Raw genomic sequence first — 26,296 nt, forward strand, 5'->3', positions numbered from 1 at the left:
TTTGCTTTTTTCCTGCAAGAGGCCTCATTTTTTCCATCAGACTCTCAAAGCAATTGGTGACTCAAAAAGGGTTAAATATCAGTAAACAATGGACATTCAAACAGACACTCCTTCCCATTTTCCTATAGCTAAAACCTGTGTCTAGACTGTCAATTTCCCTTGGGTCTAGATGACTGTGACAGCAGCATATCTGGCCTGCCTGCCTTCAGGCTCTCTAAGCTCCATATTATAACCAGTTGCCAGCATAACCATTTAAAAAATAATTTACTGCCTACGCTATCAAATTTGTTGAGGAGAGTTTGACTGTAGGTTGAAAAACAATCAAACTGTCAATAATTATGCTGTAACCAGGCATATGCAAACATACTTGATCTTAGTTCACTGTCCTGGAATTTCTTCCTGTTCCTGTTTTTATTAGTGGGGGAAATGGCCTTATTTATTTTGCTCATAAAGTAAACAAATTTTTCTTTAATATATAAAAATGAACTAGAAAATCTATTCTACTGGTCACTTCAAGAAGAAAAGCCCATTTATTTATTTTAAGAAACCTTCTAGAGGGGGAATGGTCTATGTGTGGATATAAAGCAACTATTTTATTGAGTGCTTATAAACTACATTCAGTTGCCTGGAGAGAAGAATGAACACAGTGACCTCTAATTTAAAAGTTGAAGAGCTTTCTAGAAAGGTAACATCATACTAACTAACAGACCTTTACAGTTTACAAGTACTTTCATATAAATTATCTCATTTGATTATAACAAGAAGTAAGAAATTTATTATTATTCTCATTTTAAAGAATAACATAACAAAGGCTCAGAATGATGAAGTAATTGTCCAAGGTCACACAACCAGTAAGGGATGGAACTGGGACTCTTACATTTTCTGTTGCCATATTTCATACTCCTTCACATACGATGAGTAGCTCTCCAACCTCACTGTCACATAAAATTTTAGATAGTGCTTGTAATTTTATTACATACTCCTCAAATCCTGATACTCAAGTCATTAACACATAGAACAGGTTAAAAAAAAGCGGGCATTTTTTGAAAGGGTAAGAAAAAACAACATTGATATTCTAGAACATGTGCTTGTTTATATCATGGAGGCAGCTAGAACTCCCCAGTAGAAAGGTCTGTACAGAGGTACTACCTTATCACTGTACACCTGGCTATGTATAAGTCATAGGTAGAATACTCCCCCCTTTTCCTGCATTCTAATGAAAGCATTGTTCCTAATCTAGTTGTATATCTTTTATAAAATGACGCATGGGGGAAATTCCTTCTAGAGCTTCAAGGTAAGAAAGAGTTCTTTTCTCTACACGCCTTGAAAATATGCCTTATAATGACAGTTTTGTAGCCCACTTTTGTCTTGGTTGCCAAGAAACTCAGAGGCAAGTTGTATGCTTTGTCTCAATCATTTTCCTTCATTTAGGTTTTTTGGAATATTTTCTCTCTCTTTTTTCCCTTAAGATTTTTTTTTTTTCTCTTTTAAACTATCTAGTTCACTTTTGCTATTTTTTTTGTTTTTTTAAAATTTATTTTTGGCTGTGTTGGGTCTTCGTTTCTGTGCGAGGGCTTTCTCCAGTTGTAGCGAGCAGAGGCCACTCTTCATTATGGTGCGCGGGCCTCTCACTGTCACGGCCTCTCCCATTGTGGAGCACAGGCTCCAGATGTGCAGGCTCAGTAGTTGTGGCTCACGGGCTTAGTTGCTCCGTGGCATGTGGGATCTTCCCAGACCAGGGCTCGAACCCGTGTCCCCTGCATTGGCAGGCAGATTCTTAACCACTGCGCCACCAGGGAAGCCCTGCTATTGTTTTAATGGGGTTTTGTTTTACTAAAATTATATGTTTTATCATAAGTCTTCTCAAGTCTTTTTTGAAGATACGCAGCGTGTAAATATACAGAATCCTACTCTAAGTAACACTAGGAAGACTACAAGCACTTATTCCACTGAAAAAAGAACAAAAGTACATACCAGGTACAAATGGTTTATTTAAATGCTTGAGAAGCTCACATAGAAGAAATTTTTGTTGTGAATGCACAGGGTAATAGAGTCCTGTTTTCTTTCCTTTATTTTTTGTTTTTGTCTTCTATCATGGTAAGAACATTTAACATGAAATCTACCCTCTCTTAAAAAATTTTTAAGTGCATAATACAATATTGTTAACTATAGGCACAATGCTGTAAAGCAGACCTCTACAATTTACACATCTTGGATAACTAACATTTTATACTCCTTAAACAGCAACTGCCCATTTCCCCCTGCCCCCAGCTGGCAACCACCATTCTACGCTCTGTTTCTATGAGTTTGACTATTTTAGATACCTCTTATGCTATAGATTGAAGGTTTGTGCCCTCCAGAATTCATATATTGAAATCTAATCCCAGTGTGATGGTATCTGGAGGTGGAGCCTTTAGGAAGTTATCAGGTCATGACGGCAGAACCCCCATGAATGGGATTAGTGCCCTTGTAAAAGAGACTGGAGCTCCCTTGCCCCTTTCTGCCATGTGAAGGCACAGCAAAAAGACAGTTGCATGAACTGGGAAGCAGGCTTTCACCAGACACTCAATCTGCCGGCACCATGATCTTGGACTTCCTGCCTCTAGAACTGTGAGAAATAAATTCCTGTTGTCTGTAAGTCACCCAGTCTATAGTATTCTGTTAGAGCAGCCTGAACGGACTAAGACATTAAAAAATTGGTATTGCAGTATTTGTCCTTCTGTGACTGGCTTATTTTACTCAGCATAATGCCCTCCAGGCCAACAGGTTCATGAAAAGATGCTCAATATCACTTATCAGGGAAATGCAAATCAAAACTACAATGAGATATCACCTCACATCCATTAGGATGGCTATTATCAAAAAGAAGAAAGATAAGTGTTGGTGAGGATGTGAAGAAATTGGAACCCTTGTACAGTGTTGGTGGGAATGTAAAATGGTACAGCTGCTATGAAAAACAGCATAGAAGTTCCTCAAAATATTAAAAGTATCAATAGAACTACCACATGATAACAGCAATCCCACTTCTGGGTATTTATCCAAAAGAATTGAAATCAGAATCTCAGCAGGTATCTGAACTCTCACGTTCATTGTAGCATTATTCACAATAGCCAAGATGCCGAAACAAACTAAATGTCCATCGATGGGTCAATGGATAGAGAAAATGAGGTAAGGAATTCTTCTATTCTTATAATAAAGGTTCAGTGTCACTATAACAAGCATTTCATATGTCAGCAACAGTAAGTGTTAAGGTATTTGGTACTGTATGTTAACACTTATGTTAAAAAATACACTTTAGTATTTCACTTATGTTTTATAATTACGCACATTTGGTGTGATATGAAGAGATAATGGTGGAATTTTCTAAGGAAATTCTTGGTTGATACAGAATTGCATCAGACATGGATACAGAAATCAATCTGTATATATCTCACATATGTAATTATGTCACATATTCAATTCTGATTATTTTAGGAATACAATCCACATGTCACATACACATACATACAAGTATATACACATTTTTCAAAACAATGGCTACACAGAGAAAATCTCTAAGTATATAGTCTAAGGAACAATACTGAGGAAACACCCTTTATGGTCAAATTAACTCTAAAAGAGGAAAAGGAAACTGGCTGAGAAGTTAAAAGGTGAACCGAGACAGGTCTAAGAAATTTTTAGTACTGTCAAATAAAAACAAATCCATACTTAGGCAAGGAGAGACTTAAAAAGACTTACAATAGGGAGAACGCTCCTCCCTTAGGGTTTTAGGCATTCCAAAGCCAAACAGAAAAAGGGCTTTGCTTTTATAGGGAGAGGTAAGCAGGACTAGCAGGAATGTTGAGGAGAAGTAGAGCAAGCTGGTGGGGCTGAGCAGACAGCATGAGCAGGGTGGTATAAGAGGAAAAGTTTCTGTGGTCAGCCGATTTGGAATCAACTATTAACGAAAAACGGTCTGCATTTTAGTGCCTGCTTAGATTTGGGGGCAAGCCAAAGTTCAGGAACCTGTGTGTTGGGGGGTGTTGCCTGACCAGTTGGCTCAAGCCAAGTCAGTGGGTAAGAAATGGGCAACGGTGAGAACTGGGTCCATACCTGCAACCTAATGAAAAATATACACTATTGAAATACTAACTACTTTTTTGCCATAAAGATTCTTAGAAGAAGCTTAGTGGATTCAAGAAGCAGGCAAAGTACAGTTATCAGAAATTCTGCATTTATTCCCATTCACATCACTAAAATGCACATGATTTCGGCTAGTCATTTAAGTCTCCTATAAATCAACATAAGGTTTTTATTTATTTATTTTTTGTTTTGGAAAATGCATTTAATACTCATAAAAGATGCGTTATTGATATCCGTACCTAATCAGCTTATTATTATTATTTTAAATTAATAAACACATTTAAAATTTTTACTTTTAACTCAGTGTTTTACAATAAATATCCATAGATATGGCCCACATAAACAAAATCTTCTCAGGGTCCCGAATAGTTTTTAACACTATAAAGGGGTCCCAACACCAGAAAGTTCAAGAACTACTGCGCTAGGCCAGTGGAACCACACAGAGTATTCCAAACTGTCATGTTCTCTCTCTCCTTCTCCTTCAGGTTTCTTTTTTTTTTTTTTCTTTTTATTGGAGTATAACTGCTTTACAATGGTGTGTTAGTTTCTGCGTTATAACAAAGTGAATCATATATCATATAAATATATCCCCATATCTCTTCCCTCTTGCATCTCCCTCCATCCCAACCTCCCTATCCCACCCCTCTAGGTGGTCACAAAGCACTGAGCTGATCTCCCTGTGCTATGTGGCTGCTTCCCACTAGCTATCGGTTTTACATTTGGTAGTGTATATATGTCCATGCCACTCTCTCATTTCGTCCCAGCTTCCCCTTCCCCTTCCCCGTATCCTCAAGTCCGTTATGAAGTAGGTCTGCATCTTTATTCCAGTCCTGCCCCTAGGTTCTTCATTACCATTTTTTTTTTTTTAGATTCCATATATATGTGTTAACATACAGTAATTGTTTTTCTCTTTCTGACTTACTTCACTCTGTATGACAGACTCTAGGTCCATCCACCTCACTACAAATAACTCAATTTCGTTTCTTTTTATGGCTGAGTAATATTCCACTTACACATGTGCCACGTCTTCTTTATCTATTCATTTGTCGATGGACACTTAGGTTGCGTCCATGTACTGGCTATTGTAAATAAAGCTGCAACGAACAGTGTGTTACATGACTCTTTTTGAATTACGGTTTTCTCAGGGTATATGCCCAGTAGTGGGATTGCTGGGTCATATGGTAGTTTTACTTTTAGTTTTTTAAGGAACCTCCAAACTGTTCTCCATAGTGGCTGTATCAATTTACATTCCCACCAACAGTGCAAGAGGGTTCCATTTTCTCCACACCCTCTCCAGAATTTATTGTTTGTACATTTTTTGATGATGGCCATTTGGACTGCTGTGGGGTGATACCTCATTGTAGTTTTGATTTGCATTTCTCTAATGATTAGTGATGTTGAGCATACTTTTATGTTTTTGTTGGCAATCTGTATATATTCTTTGGAGAAATGTCTATTTAGGACTTCTGCCCATTTTTGGATTGGGTTGTTTGTTTTTCTGATATTGAGCTGCATGTAAATTTTGGAGATTAATCCTTTGCCAGTTGCTTCATTTGCAAATATTTTCTCCCACTCAGAGGGTTGTCTTTTCGTCTTGTTTATGATTTCCTCTGCTGTGCAAAAGCTTTTAAGTTTCCTTAGGTCCCATTTGTTTATTTTTGTTTTTATTTCCATTTCTCTGCGAGGTGGGTCAAAAAGGATCTTGCTGTGATTTACGTCAGAGTGTTCTGCCTATGTTTTCCTCTAAGAGTTTTATAGTGTCTGGCCTTCCATTTAGGTCTTTAATCCATTTTGAGTTTCTTTTTGTGTATGGTGTTAGGGAGTGTTCTAATTTCATTTTTTATATGTAGCTGTCCAGTTTTCCCAGCACCACTTATTGAAGAGGCTTTCTTTCTACACTGCATATTCTTGCCTCCTTTATCAAAAAAAAAAAGTGACCATAAGTGTGTGGGTTTATCTCTCGGCTTTCTATCCTGTTCCATTGATCTACATTACTGTTTTTGTGCCAGTACCATACTGTCTTGATTACTGTAGCTTTGTAGTATAGTCTGAAGTCAGGGAGCCTGATTCCTCCAGCTTCGTTTTTCTTTCTCAAGATTGCTTTGACTATTCACGGTCTTTTGTGTTTCCATACAAATTGTGAACTTTTGTGTTCCAGTTCTGTGAAAAATGCCAGTGGTAGTTTGATAGGGATTGCACTGAATCTGTAGATTGCTTTGGGTAGTAGAATCAATTTCACAATGTTGATTCTTCAAATCCAAGAACATGGTATATGTCTCTCCATCTGTTTGTATCATCTTTAATTTCTTTCATCAGTGTCTTATAGCTTTCTGCATACAGGTCTTTTGTCTCAATAAGTAGGTTTATTCCTAGGTATTTTATTCTTTTTGTTGCAATGCTAAATGGGAGTGTTTCCTTAATTTCACACTTTCAGATTTTTCATCATTAGTTTATAGGAATGCAAGAGATTTCTGCGTATTAATTTTGTATCCTGCTACTTTACCAAATTCATTGATTAGCTCTAGTATTTTTCTGGTAGCATCTTTAGGATTCTCTATGTAGAGTATCATGTCATCTGCAAAGAGTGACAGCTTTACTTCTTTTTTGATTTGGATTCCTTTCATTTCTTTTTCTTCTCTGATTGCTGTGGCTGAAACTTCCAAAACTCTGTAGAATAATAGTGGTGAGAATGGGCAACATTGTCTTGTTCCTGATCTTAGTGGAAATGGTTTCAGTTTTTCACCATTGAGAACGATGTTGGCTGTGCGTTGGTCAGATATGGCCTTTATTATGTTGAGGAGAGTTCCGTCTACACCTACTTTCTGGAGGGTTTTTATCATAAATGGGTATTGAATTTTGTCAAAAGCTTTTTCTGCATCTATTGAGATGATCATATGGTTTTTATCCTTCAGTTTGTTAAAATGGTGTATCACATTGATTGATTTGCATATATTGAAGAATCCTTGCATTCCTGGGATAAATCCACATGATTATGGTGTATAATCCTTTTAATGTGCTGTTGGATTCTGTTTGCTAATATTTTGTTGAGGATTTTTGCAAGAATGTTCATCAGTGATATTGGCTTGTAGTTTTGTTTCTTTGTGACATCCCTGTCTGGTTTTGCTATCAGGGTGATGGTGGCCTCATAGAATGACTTTGGGAGTGTTCCTCTCTCTGCTATATTTTCAAAGAGTTTGAGAAGGATAGGTGTTAGCTCTTCTCTAAATGTTTGACAGAATTTTCCTGTAAAGCAATCTGGTCCTGCGCTTTTGTTTGTTGGAAGATTTTTAATCACAGTTTCAATTTCAGTGCTTGTGATTGGTCTGTTCATATTTTCTCTTTCTGCCTGGTTCAGTCTCAGAAGGTTGTGCTTTTCTAAGAATTTGTCCATTTCTTCCAGGTTGTCCATTTTATTGGCATATAGTTGCTTGTATTAATCTCTCATGACCCTTTGTATTTCAGCAGTGTCAGTTGTTACTTCTCCTTTTTCATTTCTAATTCTATTGATTTGAGTCTTCTCCCTTTTATTCTTGATGAGTCTGGCTAATGGTTTATTAATTTTGTTTACCTTCTCAAAGAGCCAGCTTTTAGTTTTATTGATCTTTGCTATTGTTTCCTTCATTTCTTTTTCATTTATTTCTGATGTGATCTTTATGATTTTTTCCTTCTGCTAACTTTGGGGGTTTTTTGTTCTTTCTCTAATTGCTTTAGATGCAAAGTTAGGTTGCTTATTCGAGATGTGTCCTGTTTCTTAAGGTAGGATTGTATTGCTATAAACTTCCCTCTTAGAACTGCTTTTGTTGCATCTCATAGGTTTTGGGTCATAGTGTTTTCATTGTCATTTGTTTTTAGGTATTTTCTTTATTTCCTCTTTGATTTTTTCAGTGATCTCTTGGTTATCAAGCAGTATATTGTTTAGCCTCCATGTGTTTTATTTTTTCACAGATTTCTTCCTGTAATTGATATCTAGTCTCATAGCATTGTGGTCAGAAAGATACTTAATATGATTTCAATTTTCTTAAATTTACCAAGGCTTGATTTGTGACCCAAGATATGATCTATCCTGGATAATGTTCCATGAGTACTTGAAAAGAAAGTGTATTATGTATTTTTTGGATGGAATGTCCCATAAATATCAATTAAGTCCATCTTGTTTAATGTATCATTTAAAGCTTGTGTTTCCTTATTTATTTTCATTTTGGATGATCTGTCCATTGGTGAAAGTGGGGTGTTAAGTTCCCCTACTATGATTGTGTTACCTTCGATTTCCCCTTTTATGGTTGTTAGTAGTTGCCTTATGTATTGAGGTCCTCCTACGTTGGGTATATAGATATTTACAATTGTTATATCTTCTTCCTGGATTGGTCCCTTGATCATTATGTAGTGTCCTTCTTTGTCTCTTGTAATAGTCTTTATTTTAAAATTATGTTGACTGATATAAGAATTGTTACTCCAGCTTTCTTTTGATTTCCATTTGCATGGAATATCTTTTTCCATCCCCTCACTTTCAGTCTGTATGTGTCCCTAGGCCTGAAGTGGGTCTCTTGTAGACAGCATATATACAGGTCTTGTTTTTGTATCCATTCAGCTAGTCTATGTCTTTAGGTTGGAGAATTTAATTCATTTACATTTAAGGTAATTATTGATATGTATGTTCCTACTACGATTTTCTTAATTGTTTTGGGTTTGTTATTGTAGGTCTTTTCCTTCTCTTGTGTTTGTTGCGTAGAGAAGTTCCTTTAGCATTTGTTGTAAAGCTGGTTTGGTGGTACTGTATTCTGTTAGCTTTTGCTTGTCTGTAAAGGTTTTAATATCTTCATCAAATGTAAATGAGATCCTTCCTGGGTAGAGTAATCTTCGTTGTAGGTTTTTCTCCTTCATCACTTTAAATATATACTGGAACTGCCTTCTGGCTTGCAGAGTTTCTGCTGAAAGATCAGCTGTTATCCTTATGGGGATTCCCTTGTGTGTTATTTGTTGTTTTTCCCTTGCTGCTTTTAATAATTTTTCTTGGTGTTTAATATTTGATAGTTTGATTAACATGTGTCTTGGCATGCTTCTCCTTGGATTTATCCTGTATGGGACTGTCTGTGCTTCCTGGACTTGATTAACTATTTCCTTTCCCATATTAGGGAAGTTTTCAACTATAATCTCTTCAAATATTTTCTCAGTCCCCTTCTTTTTCTCTTCTGGGACCCCTATAATTCGAATGTTGGTGTGTTTAATGTTGTCCCAGAGGTCCCTGAGACTGTCCCTCAATTCTTTTCATTCTTTTTTCTTTATTCTGCTCTGTGGTAGTTATTTCCACTATTTTATCTTCCAGGTACTTATTCGTCTTGTGCCTCAGTTATTCTGCTATTGATTCCTTCTAGAGAATTTTCAATTTCATGTATTGTTGTTCTTCATTGTTTCTGTGCTCTTTAGTTCTTCTAGGTCCTTGTTAAACGTTTCTTGTATTTTCTCCACTCTATTTCCAAGATTTTGGATCATCTTTACTACCATTATTCTTAATTCTTTTTCAGGTAGACTGTCTATTTCCTCTTCATTTGTGTGGTCTGGTGGGTTTTTACCTTGCTCCTTCATCTGCTGTGTGTTTCTCTGTCTTCTCATTTTGCTTCACTTACTGTATTTGGGGTCTCCTTTTCGCAGGCTGCAGGTTCGTATTTCCTGTTGTTTTTGGTGTCTGTCCCCAGTGGCTAAGGTTGGTTCAGTGGGTTGTATAGGCTTCCTGATGGAGGGAACTAGTGCCTGTGTTCTGGTGTATGAGGCTGGATCTTGTCTTTCTGGTGGGCACGTCCATGTCTGGTGTTGTGTTTTGGGGTGTCTGTGACTTTATTATTATTTTAGGCAGCCTCTCTGCTAATGGGTGGGGTTGTGTTCCCGTCTTACTAGTTTTTGCAATAGGGTGTCCAGCACTGTAGCTGGCTGGTCATTGAGTGCAGCTGGGTCTTAGCATTGAGATGGAGATCTCTAGGAGATTTTTGCCATTTGATATTACTTGGAGCTGGGAAGTCTCTGGTGGACCAATGTCCTGAACTCGGCTCTCCCATCTCAGAGGCACAGGCCTGATGACTGGCCAAAGCACCAAGAGCCTGTCATACACACGTCTCAGAATAAAAGGGAGAAAAAAAGAAAGAAAGAAAGAAGAATATAAAATAAAATAACGTTATTAAAATAAAAAATTAAAAATTAAAAAATTTAAAAAGTAATTTAAAAAAAGAAAGAAAGAGAGCAACCAAACCAAAAAACAAATCTACCAATGATAACAAGCACTAAAAACTATACTAAAAAAAAAATAAAAAAAAGTACAGACAGAACACTAGGACAAATGAAATGATAAAAGCAAAGCTATATAGACAAAATCACACACAGAAGTATACACATACACACTCACAAAAATAGAAGAAGGAAAAAATATATTGTTGCTCCCAAAGTCCACTGCCTCAGTTTGGGATGATTCGTTGTCTATTCAGGTATTCCACAGATGCAGGGTACATTAAGTTGATTGTGGAGATTTAATCGGCTGCTCCTGAGGCTGCTGGGAGAGATTTCCCTTTCTCTTCTTTGTTGGCACAGCTCCTGGGGTTCAGCTTTGGATTTGGCCCCAGCTCTGCGTGGAGGTCACATGAGGGTGTCTGTTTCCCGCCGAGACAGGACGGGGTTAACGTAACAGCTGATTCAGGGGCTCTGGCTCACTCAGGCCGGGGAAAGGAAGGGTACGGAATGCTTGTCGAGCCTGCGGCGACCGAGGCCAGCATGACCTTGCACCAGCCTGAGGCACGCTGTGCGGAAGTTCTCCCAGGGAAGTCGTCCCTCGATCACGAGACCCTGGCAGTGGCGGGCTGCACAGGCTCCCAGGAGGGGAGGTGTGGACAGTGACCTCTGCTTGCACACAGGCTTCTTGGTGGCGGCAGCAGCAGCCTTATTATATACCATGCCCGTCTATGGGGTCCGTGCTGATAGCTGTGGCTTGCGCCCGTCTCTGGAGCTCCTTTAAGTGGCACTCTTCTTAATCCCCTCTCCTCGCGCACCAGGAAACAAAGACGCAAGAAAAAGTCTCTTGCCTCTTCGCCAGCTCCAGACTTTTTCCCCAACTGCCTCCCGACTAGCAGTGGCGCACTAGATCCCTTCAGGCTGTGTTCACGCAGCCAACCCCAGTCCTCTCCCGGGGACCGACCTCCGAAGCCCGAGCCTCAGCTCCCAGCCCCCGCCCGCCCTGGCGGATGAGCAGACAAGCCTCTCGGGCTGGTGAGTGCCGGTCGGCACCAATCCTCTGTGTGGGAATGTCTCCACTTTGCCCTCCGCACCCCTGTTGTTGTGCTCTCCTCCGTGGCTGCGAAGCTTCCCCGCTCTGCCACCCGCAGTCTCTGCCCACGAAGGGGCTTCTAGTGTGTGGAAACTTTTCCTCCTTCACCGCTCCCTCCCACTGGTGCGGGTCCAGTCCCTATTCTTTTGTCTTTGCATGTTCTTTTTTCTTTTGCCCTACCCAGGTATGTGGGGTGTTTTTTGCCTTTTGGGAGCTCTGAGGTCTTCTGCCAGCGTTCAGTAGGTGTTCTGTAGGGGTTGCTCCACATGTAGATATATTTCTGATGTATTTGTGGGGAGGAAGGTGATCTCCATGTCTTACTCCTTCCACCATCTTGAAGCTCCTCGATAAGGTTTATTAAAAGAGCTGAGATGCTTCGTAGAAAGTCACTTTTGCATATAAAAACAAAGAACTTAAATATCTTACACACCTCTATCAATTAAAATATGCACTTATTACATTAATATATTTTAAAAGCAATGTAAATTGAGGATCTGGCAATATTCCTAGAAGAATCTAGTTGAAATACACATAGTTGAGATTTATTGATCATTTGTCCTTAAGAAATTAAGTGGAAAGTTTTAAAGAAGGACACTCTGCCAAAGAATAACCCATAAAACAAAAGATAAAAGCATGAGTCATACAATTATAGAGTTGGAAAAGATATAGTCCTACCATTTATTTTCAAATTAAGAAACTTAGGTCCATTGTGAGGTGTTATTTTCCAAGTCACACAGCAAGTTAGCTCAGTGGTGGGAGTAGTAATCAGATCAGAGCTCTCTTCCTCACTGACGGTGAACTTCACCAATGCAATTTTGTTTCACAGATTATAAAAATAAGGTAAAGCCATGATTGTTGTTAAATGAGAAGAAGCTGCAGAGAAATGTATACAGCTTGACCTCGTATTTTTAAAACATAAGCAACATCTACCTATCTATTATCTATCTACCATCTTTCTGTTTGTAATTGCATGAAAGAAACTGAAGAAAAGCACAAGTATATACTCCATGTTAACATTGGATATTCATAGGAGTGATAAAGCAAGGGGGTAAGAAAAAAAGTAAGAAAACAGAGTTTTGTGAAATGGTAACATGAAAATGAAGATTGCAAAATTCTATCTATAAAATTATTAATACATAAAAATTGACTGTGCACACAGACAAAGGCTAGAAGGTCACTAGAATATGTACACAGACCAGGACATGGACAAAAGAAAAAAAATCATTTGATCGGGGTTGGGTTATGGATATATTAAAAATTTGTGTTGTTATTTAAAAATAGTTTTTGCAGTAACAAAAACTAAATCAAATGAATCCCCTTTCTGCAACCACTGAAACACACCTATTTTAACTTAGAACTAATAAAAAGACTTAATCACGTATTCAATAAGGTGTTCACTTGGCAAAATTTAATCACCACTGATGGCTATAACATTTATATGTTTTACATATAAGTGTCTATGTATATGTGGTTGCATATTTGTGACTGCATAAATTTCAATTTGTTTACCATTTTATTTATTTACTAAATTGGCATATACTTTCTTCTAGTGAATGATGTAGACAATGAAAATATAAGTAACGTACACTCACTCTAAAAATTTAGGAGAGCAGAAAATAAAAATCACTGATAGTCTCACCCAGTGATATTCACGGTTAATTTTTTTGCATATGTCCTTCCAGATGTTTTTCATGCATGTGTATTAAAAAATGGGATATAATTTACTTGGTTATCTACTTTTTTCACTTAGTAGTATATTATGGCTATATTTCCATGGTAGTAAATATAGATACAATGTCATTTTTAATTAGCTATTTAACATTTCATCATAAGGAATTACAGTAACTCATTTTACAAATTTTCTATTAATGGTGATTTGGTTTGATTCTATTTCTTAAATGATCATAACCAATGCTGATATGAACATCTTTATATACACATATTTTGCTCTTGTCCTGTTGTTTCCTTAGGATACATTCATAAAAGTAATATTGCTGGGTACCACTGTTCTTAAATTTATATAACTCTCTAGAAGTTTATACTTAAGTATCAAAAATACTGGTAGATGAGAAGCCCTTTGTTACCAGAATAGTGTATCATAGAAACAACCAGTATAAGCTATGAAGTTTTTCTCATGGGTAAGTGACCCATGTTTATCACTTCATTCTTCATTGTATTTTGGGAAAACAAATTTGTATCTAAAAGTAATCATTATGATGATCCATAACTTATGAAGGCCTGTTGTCTATATTTCAAATTACTCCCAATTATTTTTACTTCCGACTGTCTTACAAGTATGAGGTTGTTAATGGTGGACTTTGTAAAATGCACTGACATTTATATAGAAGTCATGCAACTAGTATTTTTAAAGTGTCTATAAAGGAGACTCTTTGCACTGTTTTTCAGCTTAATGGTGAATGGGCAAGGGGCTATGGTCTAGCAAAAATATCAGCCATACCCTGAAGATACTCATAATATATTAGAAATAATGGGCCATTATCCATCCTTTGTTTCACTGGAAATTTTTTTAAGAGAAAAATGGATAGAAGGGACTTGAAAAAATGAGTTTTTAACAATTTGAGCTTCCCAGTGATAGAATACATTGTCTCTGGAAGTAGTGAGCAGATGTTGATTGATCATATACGAAAGATGTTATGGAAAGTATTTCAGTATAACTACAGTAGAAGATGCACTTGCTCACCTCTCTAGGCCTCTTCTAGAAGGTTAAATATTCCGTTGAATTGAAAAAGTTTACCAGTTCTAACTATTGATACATCATAGGCAAATATTAGGCCACAGAATAACACCCAACTATTTTATACTTAAGAGAAAACAAATTTCACATATGAATATTACTTGTAATTTCAAAACCAGAGAATCTCAGCCATATTTTAGTGATCAAAATCTTTATTATGTAGGTTATTTTAGTTTTTAATGACTATTTGGAATAGTCATTAAAAGATGTTATATAAATTTTAGTGTCTATTGTGCTAAGGACACAATTGTTTGGTTGATTAAACACTATCTCTTGATAAAGATTAGTTAACTCATCATTAGTTAACTCATCTAGCCTAATGATTACTGTACCTCACACTGTTACATGGTTATTCTATTATTAAGGAGTTTCTTAGATTTAATCTATCTGAAAAAAAAACTAAGTTACTCAGTGAAGTGTTACATAAAATAATAATAAAAATTAATCCTCTCTTGATTTAGACAATAGTGTGCCTGTATGCTAACGTATGCCACTACCCACCTTCCCCAGTTGGTTCTATTAAAAATAGTGCTGTAAAAAGAAATAAAAATAAAAAATAAGTTATGCCTGTTGCAAAGCACTTCACAGAGAGGCTTTTATGTACCATTTAACAGTTCATGGAAAAAATATTACTGGAGGCAAGGAAAATTCTTCCTCTGAAAATAAGTGAAACCCAAATCATTATTAGCATATGCTTTCACTTTCGGGAGGTAGGAGATATTCAGGCTTGTGATTCATTTAAATATATGACCATGTGGCCTGTGCTTTGGGAGGGCTTTGGGGTTTAAGCTAAAGTCTTCCATACCAATAGTTAGGCTTTGCTAAGGGAAAGTGGTTGGTTTTACATGTAAACACCTCAGTTGGCTCCCCATAGTGCATATGCTCATGAATTGAACTAAAGAGAAAGAAGCAAAGGGCTGTCTGTTGTTCTTTATAGTAACATATTTTATTGAAAGGAGTATGAACTTCTGGAAGAAACAAAACTAGGTTTGAAGCAGTTGACTTTGACAAGTTACCCTTTCTTAGCCTTTCTTCATCTATAAAATGGGTATAATAATACCTCACCGAGTTATTTGGAGAAGTGAATGCTCACAGGAGTAAACTGCACAGCATCTGGCACACAGTAAGAATGGAATACAATTCAGCTTCTTTCCTCTTTGTCATTTCTCTAATAGGGCAACTCTAGGAAATTGTAAATACATTTTTTTAAAAAAGTTGTTCTCCTAGAGTTTGAGGAATGATATTCCCATCAGCAACCTTAGTAGGAGCACAGCTATCAGCTGCATTGATGGCAAAGAACCTCCGGATGCAGATCTGAACTGTGTGAGTAAATATCAGGGGCCTGGAAGCAACCAAAACAACAGGGAGGAGCAGCTTCTGGGGCTGTGGAGATGTCTGCCGTAGCCACTTAGAAACAGACTCTCTTTGGGGAAAGGATCATGTGAACTCTCTCTGTTCCTGTAGACCAGGGAGAAGGTGGAGCTTAGCTCAGGAGGAGAGAACACTTACTCTGCCTTAGCGAGTCCCTAAATTCCTAGAAACTCTCCATGGAAGGTCTCTATGGCTATAAGGAACCCTGCACTGTAACCTGGCCCTCAGACTCTTGGAGGAAGAGAAGCAAAAGCTTAGAAAGCAGGGCTCTGGATTATTGTTAACTGCTGCTTTCAGAGCTATGTATTCTCTTAAGCAAATAACTTAAGAGTTGCTTTATCTATCCAATACAGACAGTGTACTCTATGGTAAAATCCTTTACAAATACTTTATAATTAAAATTTAGATGAAATTCATACATTGGCAAAAGTAGATTTTTAAAAGATAAGACTCTAGAATATTTCTCTTTGAATACAATTCAATCTTAAGTATAAGGACAAAAATCCCAGCCTCAAAAAATACGTTTTAACTAAATACTATTTTTTATATTCAGGTACCTGAGATCAATCTAATATAGTCCATATACCTAAAGTCCTTGTAGCAGGAGATGAGTGAGGCCAGTTTAGAAATAGGAGGGTGTTTATAAGATTATCAGCCACCCCTGGACTGTAAAGTCTGGGCACTTGGTTACTTTGCATATTTGCTGTTGTGTAACAATAAGCAGATCCTGTGGAGCCAATTATTGCCTCCACTTTACTTAAGTGATTCTCAATCTCATCAAGAAGATCATCAACTTGATTCTTGGAAAGTGTGACAACATGAAGTAGTTCCAATGAATATGGTAAATTTCCTAACATGAAAGTACTTCCTTGTGATACAAAGACAATGGTTAAGAAATAAAACTTCAAGAAAGACTCCACGTGAAAAAAACTTAGAATATGAAGAGTTATATCTTAACTACAGTTTTTACTGATCAAAAAGAAAGATTTCCCAAGTATCTTCCTGTGTGGTGTACACTCTAATTAGAAAGGTAAGTCATGCATACCTGGATAAGAAGGTAAGAGAATTTATATTTATTGATCACCTGCTATGTTTTAGGCTACAGTAGTACAATCGTATAATTTAACCTTGCAGGAGTCTTATGAGGTGGTTGTTAAAACTCTGAATTTATAGGGGAAGAAACTGAGATCAAAGAGGTCACAAAGCCACTGAGATGCAACATTGGGATCTGAAGCCAAATCTATCTAACCTTAAAATCTTTTCTCTGAAAAAATCCTATACATGGCTGTACACGATGACATAGAATGTATTATAATATCACATATGCAGCACCACCAAAGAGCAGGATGTTCTACATAATACGAGGTATTGATATAACTGAATCCTACTGCCAATGCCAATTTATCTGGCATTTAAGTCTGATTTCAAGTGGGAAACCAGACGTTATGTTTGTGAAAAACATCCATTAATATTAGTCTGAGTGAGAACCTAAGGGACTGACCTAAAATAAATTCAGTAAATGTTATTTACTTTTATTTCTATCTTAGTCCTGGAGAGTTGGGGCTGCCAGATAAGCTTCAAACTACTGTATAATTGCTGAGGAACTTTTTTAAAAGAGAGAAAAATGATTTCTATGGGTGAAACTAGTTATACAATTCATAGAGACTGCTCAAACTTTGAGCTGGTTCATATTTTTAGGAATGAAGATGGAAGAGTTCCAACTCCCTTCCTGGTCCAATAAATATTTTGTTTACAAAAATACCTGAAATTGCAAATGCAAGCGCGGCGGGAGGAGGGCAAACAAAAACAATGAAACATAAGGGGCAACAGCATGGAAAATTTAATGCTGATCCTTGATCCATCATGTATCTCCACTGCTTATGATTTTAGTCTCCCAATCACCTTCTGAGGTTTTTAGCAACAAACATCATAAATGCTCATAGAACTATGCATCTGTGATGAAGCCAGTCGTAGTGCTTGGCTCAGTGGCCTTCCAAAACAAAACTGTAGATGCCGACAACACAATACTAGGTAAAGTACCATTGCCTCGTGCTCACTCTAAATTGACTTCCCATTGGTTTTACTGCACATGTCTTCCTCATTGTCAAGCAAAAAGAGAATACTCAGATTTCATAAAAATAATTTAGCACATTTAAATCAATGCATTCTAAAGGGACTTCCTTGGTGGCACAGTGGTTAAGAATCCACCTGCCAATGCAGGGGACACGGGTTTGATCCCTGGTCTGAGAAGATCCCACATGCCAAGAAGCAACTAAGCCTGTGCGCCACAACTCCTGAGCCTGCGCTCTAGAGTCTGTGAGCCACAACTACTGAGCGCGCGTACCACAACTACTGAAGCCCGCGCGCCTAGAGCCCGTGCTCCATAAGAGAAGCCACCGCAGTGAGAAGCCCATGCACCGCAACAAAGAGTAGCTCCTGCTCGCCGCAACTAGAGAAAGCCAGTGCACAGCAACAAAGACCCAACGCAGCCAAAACGAACAAACAAACAAACATCTAGATTATCCTCTTCTCCTTGCCGGGGTAGCCTGGAGTTTTATGCTCTCTTTTAGTAATTACTCTTCTCTGGTACCATCTGACTGTCGGGCTTGTTATGACCTGCACTCTAACTGACATGCCACAATTCCAGGGAATACAGCAAATTTAACATGAAGGCTGTGAGACTAGCTGACATTGTAAAGTTCTTAAAAGAAGGGCTGATGTGTGGTTACCTTGATATGCCCACACTGTCTAAAACAGCATCTCCCTCATGATAGGGCAAGGGAGAGGTAAAATTTAATACATGTCTACATGTATCATACTCTACTTATATGCCATTGCATATGTCTCTACGACGATCCTACATTAATACCTCCATTTCTGTTGATGGGGAAACTGAGTGAGTTGCCGAAGATCAAGCAGCTAGTAAATAGCAGGACTGATATTTGAATTCACTTCTGTCTGACTTTTTATTCCACCATGCGATTTCCTGGCCACACTCAGTACCCAATACATTATTTGTGGAATGTCATCTTCACGGGGTTGTCTATCACTTCTCCAGTTCTGTCTAGTCTCGAGAGGGAAAAGCCTGCACCACTAAAGCTGTAATTCACAAATGGCCTAATGGCCAATTGGAATGCCACATGTTATGGTCAATCACTTAGTGCATAACTAGTGTGTAATTAAGAAGTGAAAATTAAGGCGCATACAGAACCAGTCTTTGTTAATAGTAATGATGCTTTGGGGACTGAGTCTTCATTTTCATTATCACTGTAGAAAAATAGTAAATAAAGGCAGTGGGTAGGATGGTGATTTGAGAGGTGAAACGAGGGTAATTTAAGGGAAAATAATCTGTGGATTTATTTATTATTAAAATGTCCTTCAAAGGCAATTTTGCCTGAGTGGCAATTTTAACATTTGTACTTATTTTCATTATAATAAAGTTTATGATATTTTCGCAATTCTATGGTACTATCTGAAGAATTTTACATTAGAATGTTCAATGTCACCTAAGTCTTCCAACAGAGAAGCATTAAATCTCTGCTTGAATATTCTCAGTAACGGGGAACTTACTATGATAAGAAAATACATTCTTACCTTCACATCAGTCAAAAATCTGCATTCCTACAGCTTTCCTGAAATTATTCTGTAAGCATATCTGAAAGAACTATATGGCAACATACATTCTTAGGCTAGTTCTCTGGATACTGGAAAAGTCCTCAATGTTTATCAGCATTTCTGTGTGAGAGAGCTAGCTACACATGCCATCAAGCTTGTGTCACTAAACAAATGCACACAATTTTGGTACTTTTTTTCATAATTTTTCAGTTTTTAAAATCTAAAACAAACACGTGTTTTAGAAAAAAAAAACTGTCTAGTTTTTAAAGAAATTATCACTTAATTAACATGGAGCCCAGCCATATTAGAACAATTTAAGTTCATACTTGTCCCAGCATAGGAGCAAGGAGTGGGGTGCTCCTGCAAGGGTATCATTTAGACCTGAATGTTCCCTTCATTGACTGCAACCCCAGATTTCAATGTCACTTCTTGTCTACCCAGGCCCAGTGCACCAGAAGAGAGCGCTTCTCCAACTTTCCTGTGCTTAACAGTCACTTAGAGTGCTGTTTAAAAGACTCTGGTGACTATCAAAGGGCCACAAGGACTGTAACTGTTTACCCTGTGATATATTTAGGCTTCTCTCCTGCAGACCTTAATCTTATCATCTCTACAGAAACATCAACTATCACTACTAACTTCAAGTTTTAAATGACCTTCCACTCTTAAGCTTTAATTATAGGGAAGAAAACAATACCTTGTAAGGGTGATTGCAGAACCGACTATTTGTGAGACACGCTGCTAGGTATTCTGGGATACAAGAAGATGAATAACACACAGTTCTTGCCATACTGGAGCTTACAATTTAGGAGAAGTTGTTAATCAATTGGCCAGGATGAATGGGACGTTTCACGGAATGAGAAATAGTAGTGTGTTGTTACCATGTTCTAGAACATTTTGAATTGCTTCATACTTAGCTCTACATAAAGTTGGAATTTCATTAATGTTAACTGGCATAGTAAAATAGCACATGGGGAAAAATCTCTCAATTTGCTAAATCAGTATAATTGATGTTGTTTAGAGGTTATAGTTGTTTGGTATGAATGGAAAAAAACAATTTGTAGCTACTGTTGTTACGGTAAAACACGAAATTATCTATAGAGTCCTATCATTGCATAGCTAGCTCTTGAGCACATTTATTCCTTACAACATAGAGGAGAGGTTTCCTTACTTGTGTTCTCACCATTAATTTCTTCAAGTTCGCTGTTAATTCCAACATCTATGGAACTCATTATTTTGTCAATCTGTGAGAAACAAAAACCATATAAAGGAATTATTACATTCACTTAAAGTGTTGCACTTTTATTTATTTTTTATTTAAAAATTTTTAATTTATTTTTATTTTTTTATACAAAATTTAAAGGTTAGTTTCCATTTACAGTGATTACAAAATATTGGCTATATTCCCTGTGTTGTACAATACATCCTTGAGCCTATCTTACAGCCAATAGTTTGTACCTCTTAATCCCCCACCCTATATTGCCCCTCTCCCCTGCCACTGGTAACCACTAGTTTGATTTCTATATCTGTACGTCTGCTTCTTTTTTGTTACAGTCACTAGTTTGTTATGTTTTTTAGATTCCATATATATGTGATATAATATAGTATTTGTCTCTCTCTGTCTGACTCATTTCACTTAGCATACAGCATTGCATTTTAAAATACTTTCATATGCCAGAAGCATATATGCTTTTTTTTCCCAGAAGCATATATTCTTGATATTATTACCATTGCAATTCAACAATTAAGAGACCGACAGAGAAGGGTTTAAAGGGAGGCAGACATCTTTTGAAATGCTTTTAGAAATACATATTATATTTCCCTTTCTTAAACTTTCAAAATCAGCTTGCCTTTTCTTTGTATTTCCTAAAATGAACTTTGTTTGGACCTACATGGGTCAGTAAGTTAGAAATTGTGTATTCTTTAAACTCAGATGGGGAAGGAGCTGAAGATAAATTCACGTGACGATGTCTACCCTCTCGGGCATACTTCCTCTTCTGTCTGAGAGCGTGCATCTCATCTGACCAGTGAAGCATGACCATTAGAACCAAGTTCTTGTTAAATGGTTTAACCAGACACAAGCTGATTTGTAGCATGTAATCACAAGAATCTAGGCATGGAGACAACCTGATGCTAAGAGGTAAGTTAAATGTTAATTAATCCTGCCTTGTTCCAAAAAGGATCTCCAGATGTTATTCACAGAGTTAATAAATATAAGAAATGGATAGATCTGAATAAACTATCAATCTACTACTATGGAATGTATAGGAAGATGTGACTGTCAGAGCTTTAGCTATTTATGGTTTAATCCCTCTCCTCATCATCCTAGCAACCTTAGGAAGACAGCAGGTTTCAGAAAGGACAGTGAGCATTACTTAAAGGTCCCATTTTGTTCACCCTGAAACAGGTGCAGAGAGATTAAGTGATTTTCTCTAACAGCTCAATTCAGAATGTCAATACCAGAACCATTTCCATTTCTAGTTCTCAGAATACTATAGTGACCTACTGTGCTTCAAAACCTAATCCAACCAGCACAATCTTCTGAGAGACAAAATGTGACATGTTAGAATGAAATGCCAAGGAAGAGTGTGGTCCATTCTTTGAAGAAATTCAAGAAAAAGCAAGAGACTTCATTACTTTATTATATAATAATGATGTCAGGGAAAAGGATGATATTTTATAACCTTACAAGGGCACTTGCTTTCTGAGTAATTCTATGAAATTAAAGACTTTGTCTTTAAGTAGAGCTTAAATTGGTGATACTGGACTATAACATATTTTTCTTTAATGTCTCTCTAATAGTTGTAAAGGGAAATATTAAGTAATTTGTGTTTTTTGTATGGTATTTGGAGAAAGGCCAGGACCATTCTGTTTATCATCAAGATTATAAAAGTCCTTCTGAAACTATAAGATACTTTAAAGAAGGGAGATGAGCTAACAAAGAGTTTAGCAAGTAACAAAATGATATGGAGCAACAAAAATACAAATATTTTTCTCAATTTGTCAGCTGCAGTGCTTGGTAGGACACAATGTGAACACTTTCTTGTACCTCATAGCTAGTTATTACTTCTGCTTGATATCAATTTCTATAGAAACAACAGATTTCCCCTCATGTGTTGTTTTCACACTCACTGTGAAATTATCATGTGACACCTCTGGAACCTTTCCCTTCCACTTGGAATTATATGTGTTTGTTAATTTTTTTTCCTTTGAGAGACTTAAAAAGCTGAAAATCCTTCTCCCAAAACCCCCTCGATGCTAAAGCATTAAATAAGGAATAATAAGAACAAATCTTACTTCTTCCCATTCGGAAGTGAAGGATGGCGTTCTTTCAGAATTCCCTTTAGAACTGTGATCAGCAGTTGAAGATTCAGTCCAGTTAACTCTTGATGTTTTTGCATTCGAAGGGTAGGCAATGAGATCAGAATCCGATTTAGAGACACTTTTTGATAAATGCATGTCGATCAGGGCTTTTGGCAATGACCTTATTCTTCCCAGGGTACAGGCTCTCTCCACAAATCCCCCCGTGTTCACAATCCACTGGTCCCCATTCCGGGATCCACTCCTAGTTGTTCTTGTGCCAACAATGGTATGGTTTTCGAGTTGGTTGCTTTTTTTGTGAAAAATTGTTCTACTGACTACTTTGGGTTTAATTTTCTTTACCAAAGGTTCTGAGTTATTTTCTATTGGAGTCTGCTTGAAAGGCAAAGGACTATTTGTCAAACTGACTTCATCTTTTCCTTCTTCACGTTCATCTCTTTTCCCATAGAGATGAAATGGATTTTCAGGGGACTCACATGCTGGAGAGGATCCATGGAGAAGGCCTGCAAATTGCCCAGGATCATATTCTTTTGGGGGATCATTGTCCTCCTCTTGAGAGAGATCATCTGCAAAAGGGAAAAAGAAGGTCAGGATGCTTGTTTATAAAGGACTCTGAAAGCCCTGATACAACTTGTGCAATGTCCAGACATTTGATTTGTTGCTACACAGTGATATCCTCACTTTATGAAATACCCATGAGGCTACAGTGCCATGTATAAAATGAATGTGTGTGTGTGTGTGTGTGTGTGTGTGTGTGTTTGTGTGTGTATGAACCAGATCTTCCTGAATTACTTTAGGGTGCATTTCAAAGGTATGAATCGGGTATTAATTGAGTAATTGCCCACCCTTCTCCTTTGTCCCCAGGGAATATGTTTTACATTGGATAAAATCAGGTTTTCTTAAAATGGGACACTCACGTTCAAACTCTTGGGAGTAAATGAATCATTGTGCAGTAGGACATCAGGCAGGTAAATCAAGATCATATATAATGACATTCCTTTGCCCTTCTGCCAGGAAATAAATTCAAAACCAAAATCTTGAAAAGAAGTATAATTAGGAGTAATTTAAGGCTAATAATCCGGACGTGTTACTTCAAATATAAAATTAAGATTAATTCTATACAGATTATATGATTTAGACAAAAAGGATTTGTTCAGGCTTAAACATAGGCAAACAATGCAATATCACTAAAAATTGAGTGTCTTTTACAAGAAACTGATGTTGAGCTACTAACGTAAAGCTATCTTTCTTTCTTCTATGATAGCATTAGTTATTTTTCAATTTCTTTAGATCTTTGAAAATGTAATGCAGAAAAGAAACCAAAGATGATAATTTTTATTCTTTATAATTTTTTCTAAGATAAAACATAAACATTTGCTGAGATTTAAAATACACCATGCCTTTTTTTAATGACCTAATTTGTCTTTTAAAGACACACTGTGTAAAAACCTGGCCAAAGAAATTAGCAAAGGAAGTCAGTTTACTTTTTTGATTGGTCACTTTAATATTCAGCTAAATCAATGAATTTGGTAAAGTTGCAGGATACAAAATTAATGCACAGAAATCTCTTGCATTCCTATACACTAATGATGAAAAATATGTAAGAGAAATTAAGGAAACACTCCTATTTACCACTGCAACAAAAAGAATAAAACTACCTACAAATAAACCTACCTAAGGAGACAAAAGACCTGTATGCAGAAAACTATAAGACACTGATGAAAGAAATTAAAGATGATACAAACAGATGGAGAGATATACCATGTTCTTGGATTGGAAGAATCAATATTGTGAAAATGAATATACTACCCAAAGCAATCTACAGATTCAATGCAATCCCTATCAAATTACCAATGGCATTTTTTACAGAACTAGAACAAAAAATCTTAAAATTTGTATGGAGACACAAAAGAACCCGAACAGCCAAAATGATCTTGAGGGAAAAAAACGGAGCTGGAGGAATCAGACTCCCTGACTTAGACTATACTACAAAGCTACAGTAATCAGGACAGTATGGTACTGGCACAAAAACAGAAATATAGATCAATGGAACAGGACAGAAAACCCAGAGATAAACCCATGCACCTATGGTCAGCTAATCTACGACAAAGGAGGCAAGGATATACAATGGAAAAAGGACAGTCTCTTCAATAAGTGGTGCTGGGAAAACTGGACAGCTACATGTAAAAGAATGAAATTAGAACACTCCCTAGCACCATACACAAAAATAAACTCAAAATGCATTAGAGACCTAAGACTGGACACTATAAAACTCTTAGAGGAAAACATAGGAAGAACACTCTTTGACATAAATCACAGCAAGATCTTTTTTGATCTACCTCCTAGAGTAATGGAAATAAAAACAAAAATAAACAAATGAGACTTAATGAAACTTAAAAGCTTTTGCACAGCAAAGGAAACTACAAACAAGAGGAAAAGACAATCCTCAGAATGGGAGAAAATATTTGCAAATGAATCAACGGACAAAGGATTAATCTCCAAAATATATAAACAACTCATGCAGCTCAATATTAAAAAAACAAACAACCCAATCCAAAAGTGGGCAGAAGACCTAAATAGACATTTCTCCAAAGAAGACATACAGATGGCCAAGAAGCACATGAAAAGCTGCTCAACATCACTAATCATTAGAGAAATGCAAATCAAAACTACAATGAGGTATCACCTCGCACCAGTTAGAATGGGCATCATCAGAAAATCTACAAACAACAAATGCTGGAGAGGGTGTGGAGAAAAGAGAACCCTCTTGCACTGTTGGTAGGAATGTAAATTGATACAGCCAGTATGGAGAACAGTATGGAGTTCCTTAAAACACTAAAAATAGAATTACCATACGACCCAGCAATCCCACTACTGGGCATATACCCAAAGAAAACCATAATTCAAAAGGACACATGCATCCCAATGTTCATTGCAGCACTATTTACAACAGCCAGGATATGGAAGCAACCTAAATGCCCATCGACAGACGAATGGATAAAGAAGATGTAGTACATATATACAATGGAATATTGCTCAGCCTTAAAAAGGAATGAAATTGGGTCATTTGTAGAGATGTGGATGGATCTAGAGACTGTCATACAGAGTGAAGTAAGTCAGAAAGAGAAAAACAAATATCGTATATTAATGCATATATGTGGAACCTAGAAAAATGGTGCAGATGAACTGGTTTGCAGGGCAGAAATTCAGACACAGATGTAGAGAACAAACATATGGACACCAAGCGGGGAACATGGCAGGGGGTGGTGGTGGTGGTGGTATGATGAATTGGGAGATTGGGATTGACATATATACACTAATATGTATAAAATGGATAACTAATGAGATCCTGCTGTATAAAAAAATAAATAAAACAAAATTCAAAAAAAATTCAGCTAAATATTTGCCATGATCAAAAGTTAAATTACCTGATAAGCCCATAACCTAATCTTATGAAAAAGTAAAATATAGCCAATGTGGTAGATAATAACAACAAATTCAAACTTGACTTGCTGACTCACCCTTTAAAAAAGTTAGTTATTATTATAAACCCAAGACACCAAAGTTTTTATAAATTTACAAGTAACATTTATTTGGTATGGGCTATTTACTATGCATGCACTGAATTAGAGATAATATTTATATCCCCTCATCTGATCATCATAACAATCCTGTGAAATGATTAATAATCATGATTTTCTCACAGAAAAGAGATTTGGCCAGAATATGTAAACAAATTGGCTACTACAATAAGTCTCAATAGATATTTGCTCGAAGAATGCTACAGACAAATTGGCTTTCTTTATTGA

At 36.9% G+C, this 26,296-nt stretch overlaps 1 protein-coding gene across 7 annotated transcripts in view; it reads right to left on the reverse strand.

Annotated features, from left to right (window-relative positions):
* The window catches only part of ANKS1B (ankyrin repeat and sterile alpha motif domain containing 1B), a gene marked incomplete at both ends in the record, with an annotated part of 1,159,914 nt that overhangs the window by 460,575 nt on the left and 673,043 nt on the right, over positions 1–26,296 (reverse strand). For 5 of the 7 annotated variants that reach the window (XM_082666411.1, XM_082666410.1, XM_082666408.1 and 2 more), the window contains 2 exons: positions 20,338–20,410; positions 22,464–23,053. In XM_082666411.1, coding sequence (XP_082522537.1) covers positions 20,338–20,410; positions 22,464–23,053 — 663 coding nt within the window. The remainder of the gene's footprint in view (positions 1–20,337; positions 20,411–22,463; positions 23,054–26,296) is intronic. The other 2 variants (XM_082666412.1, XM_082666409.1) reach the window with 1 other exon arrangement.

The sequence above is a fragment of the Grampus griseus genome, assembly GCF_964374135.1.
Source record: "Grampus griseus genome assembly, chromosome: 11".
Classification (NCBI taxonomy): Eukaryota; Metazoa; Chordata; class Mammalia; order Artiodactyla; family Delphinidae; genus Grampus; species Grampus griseus.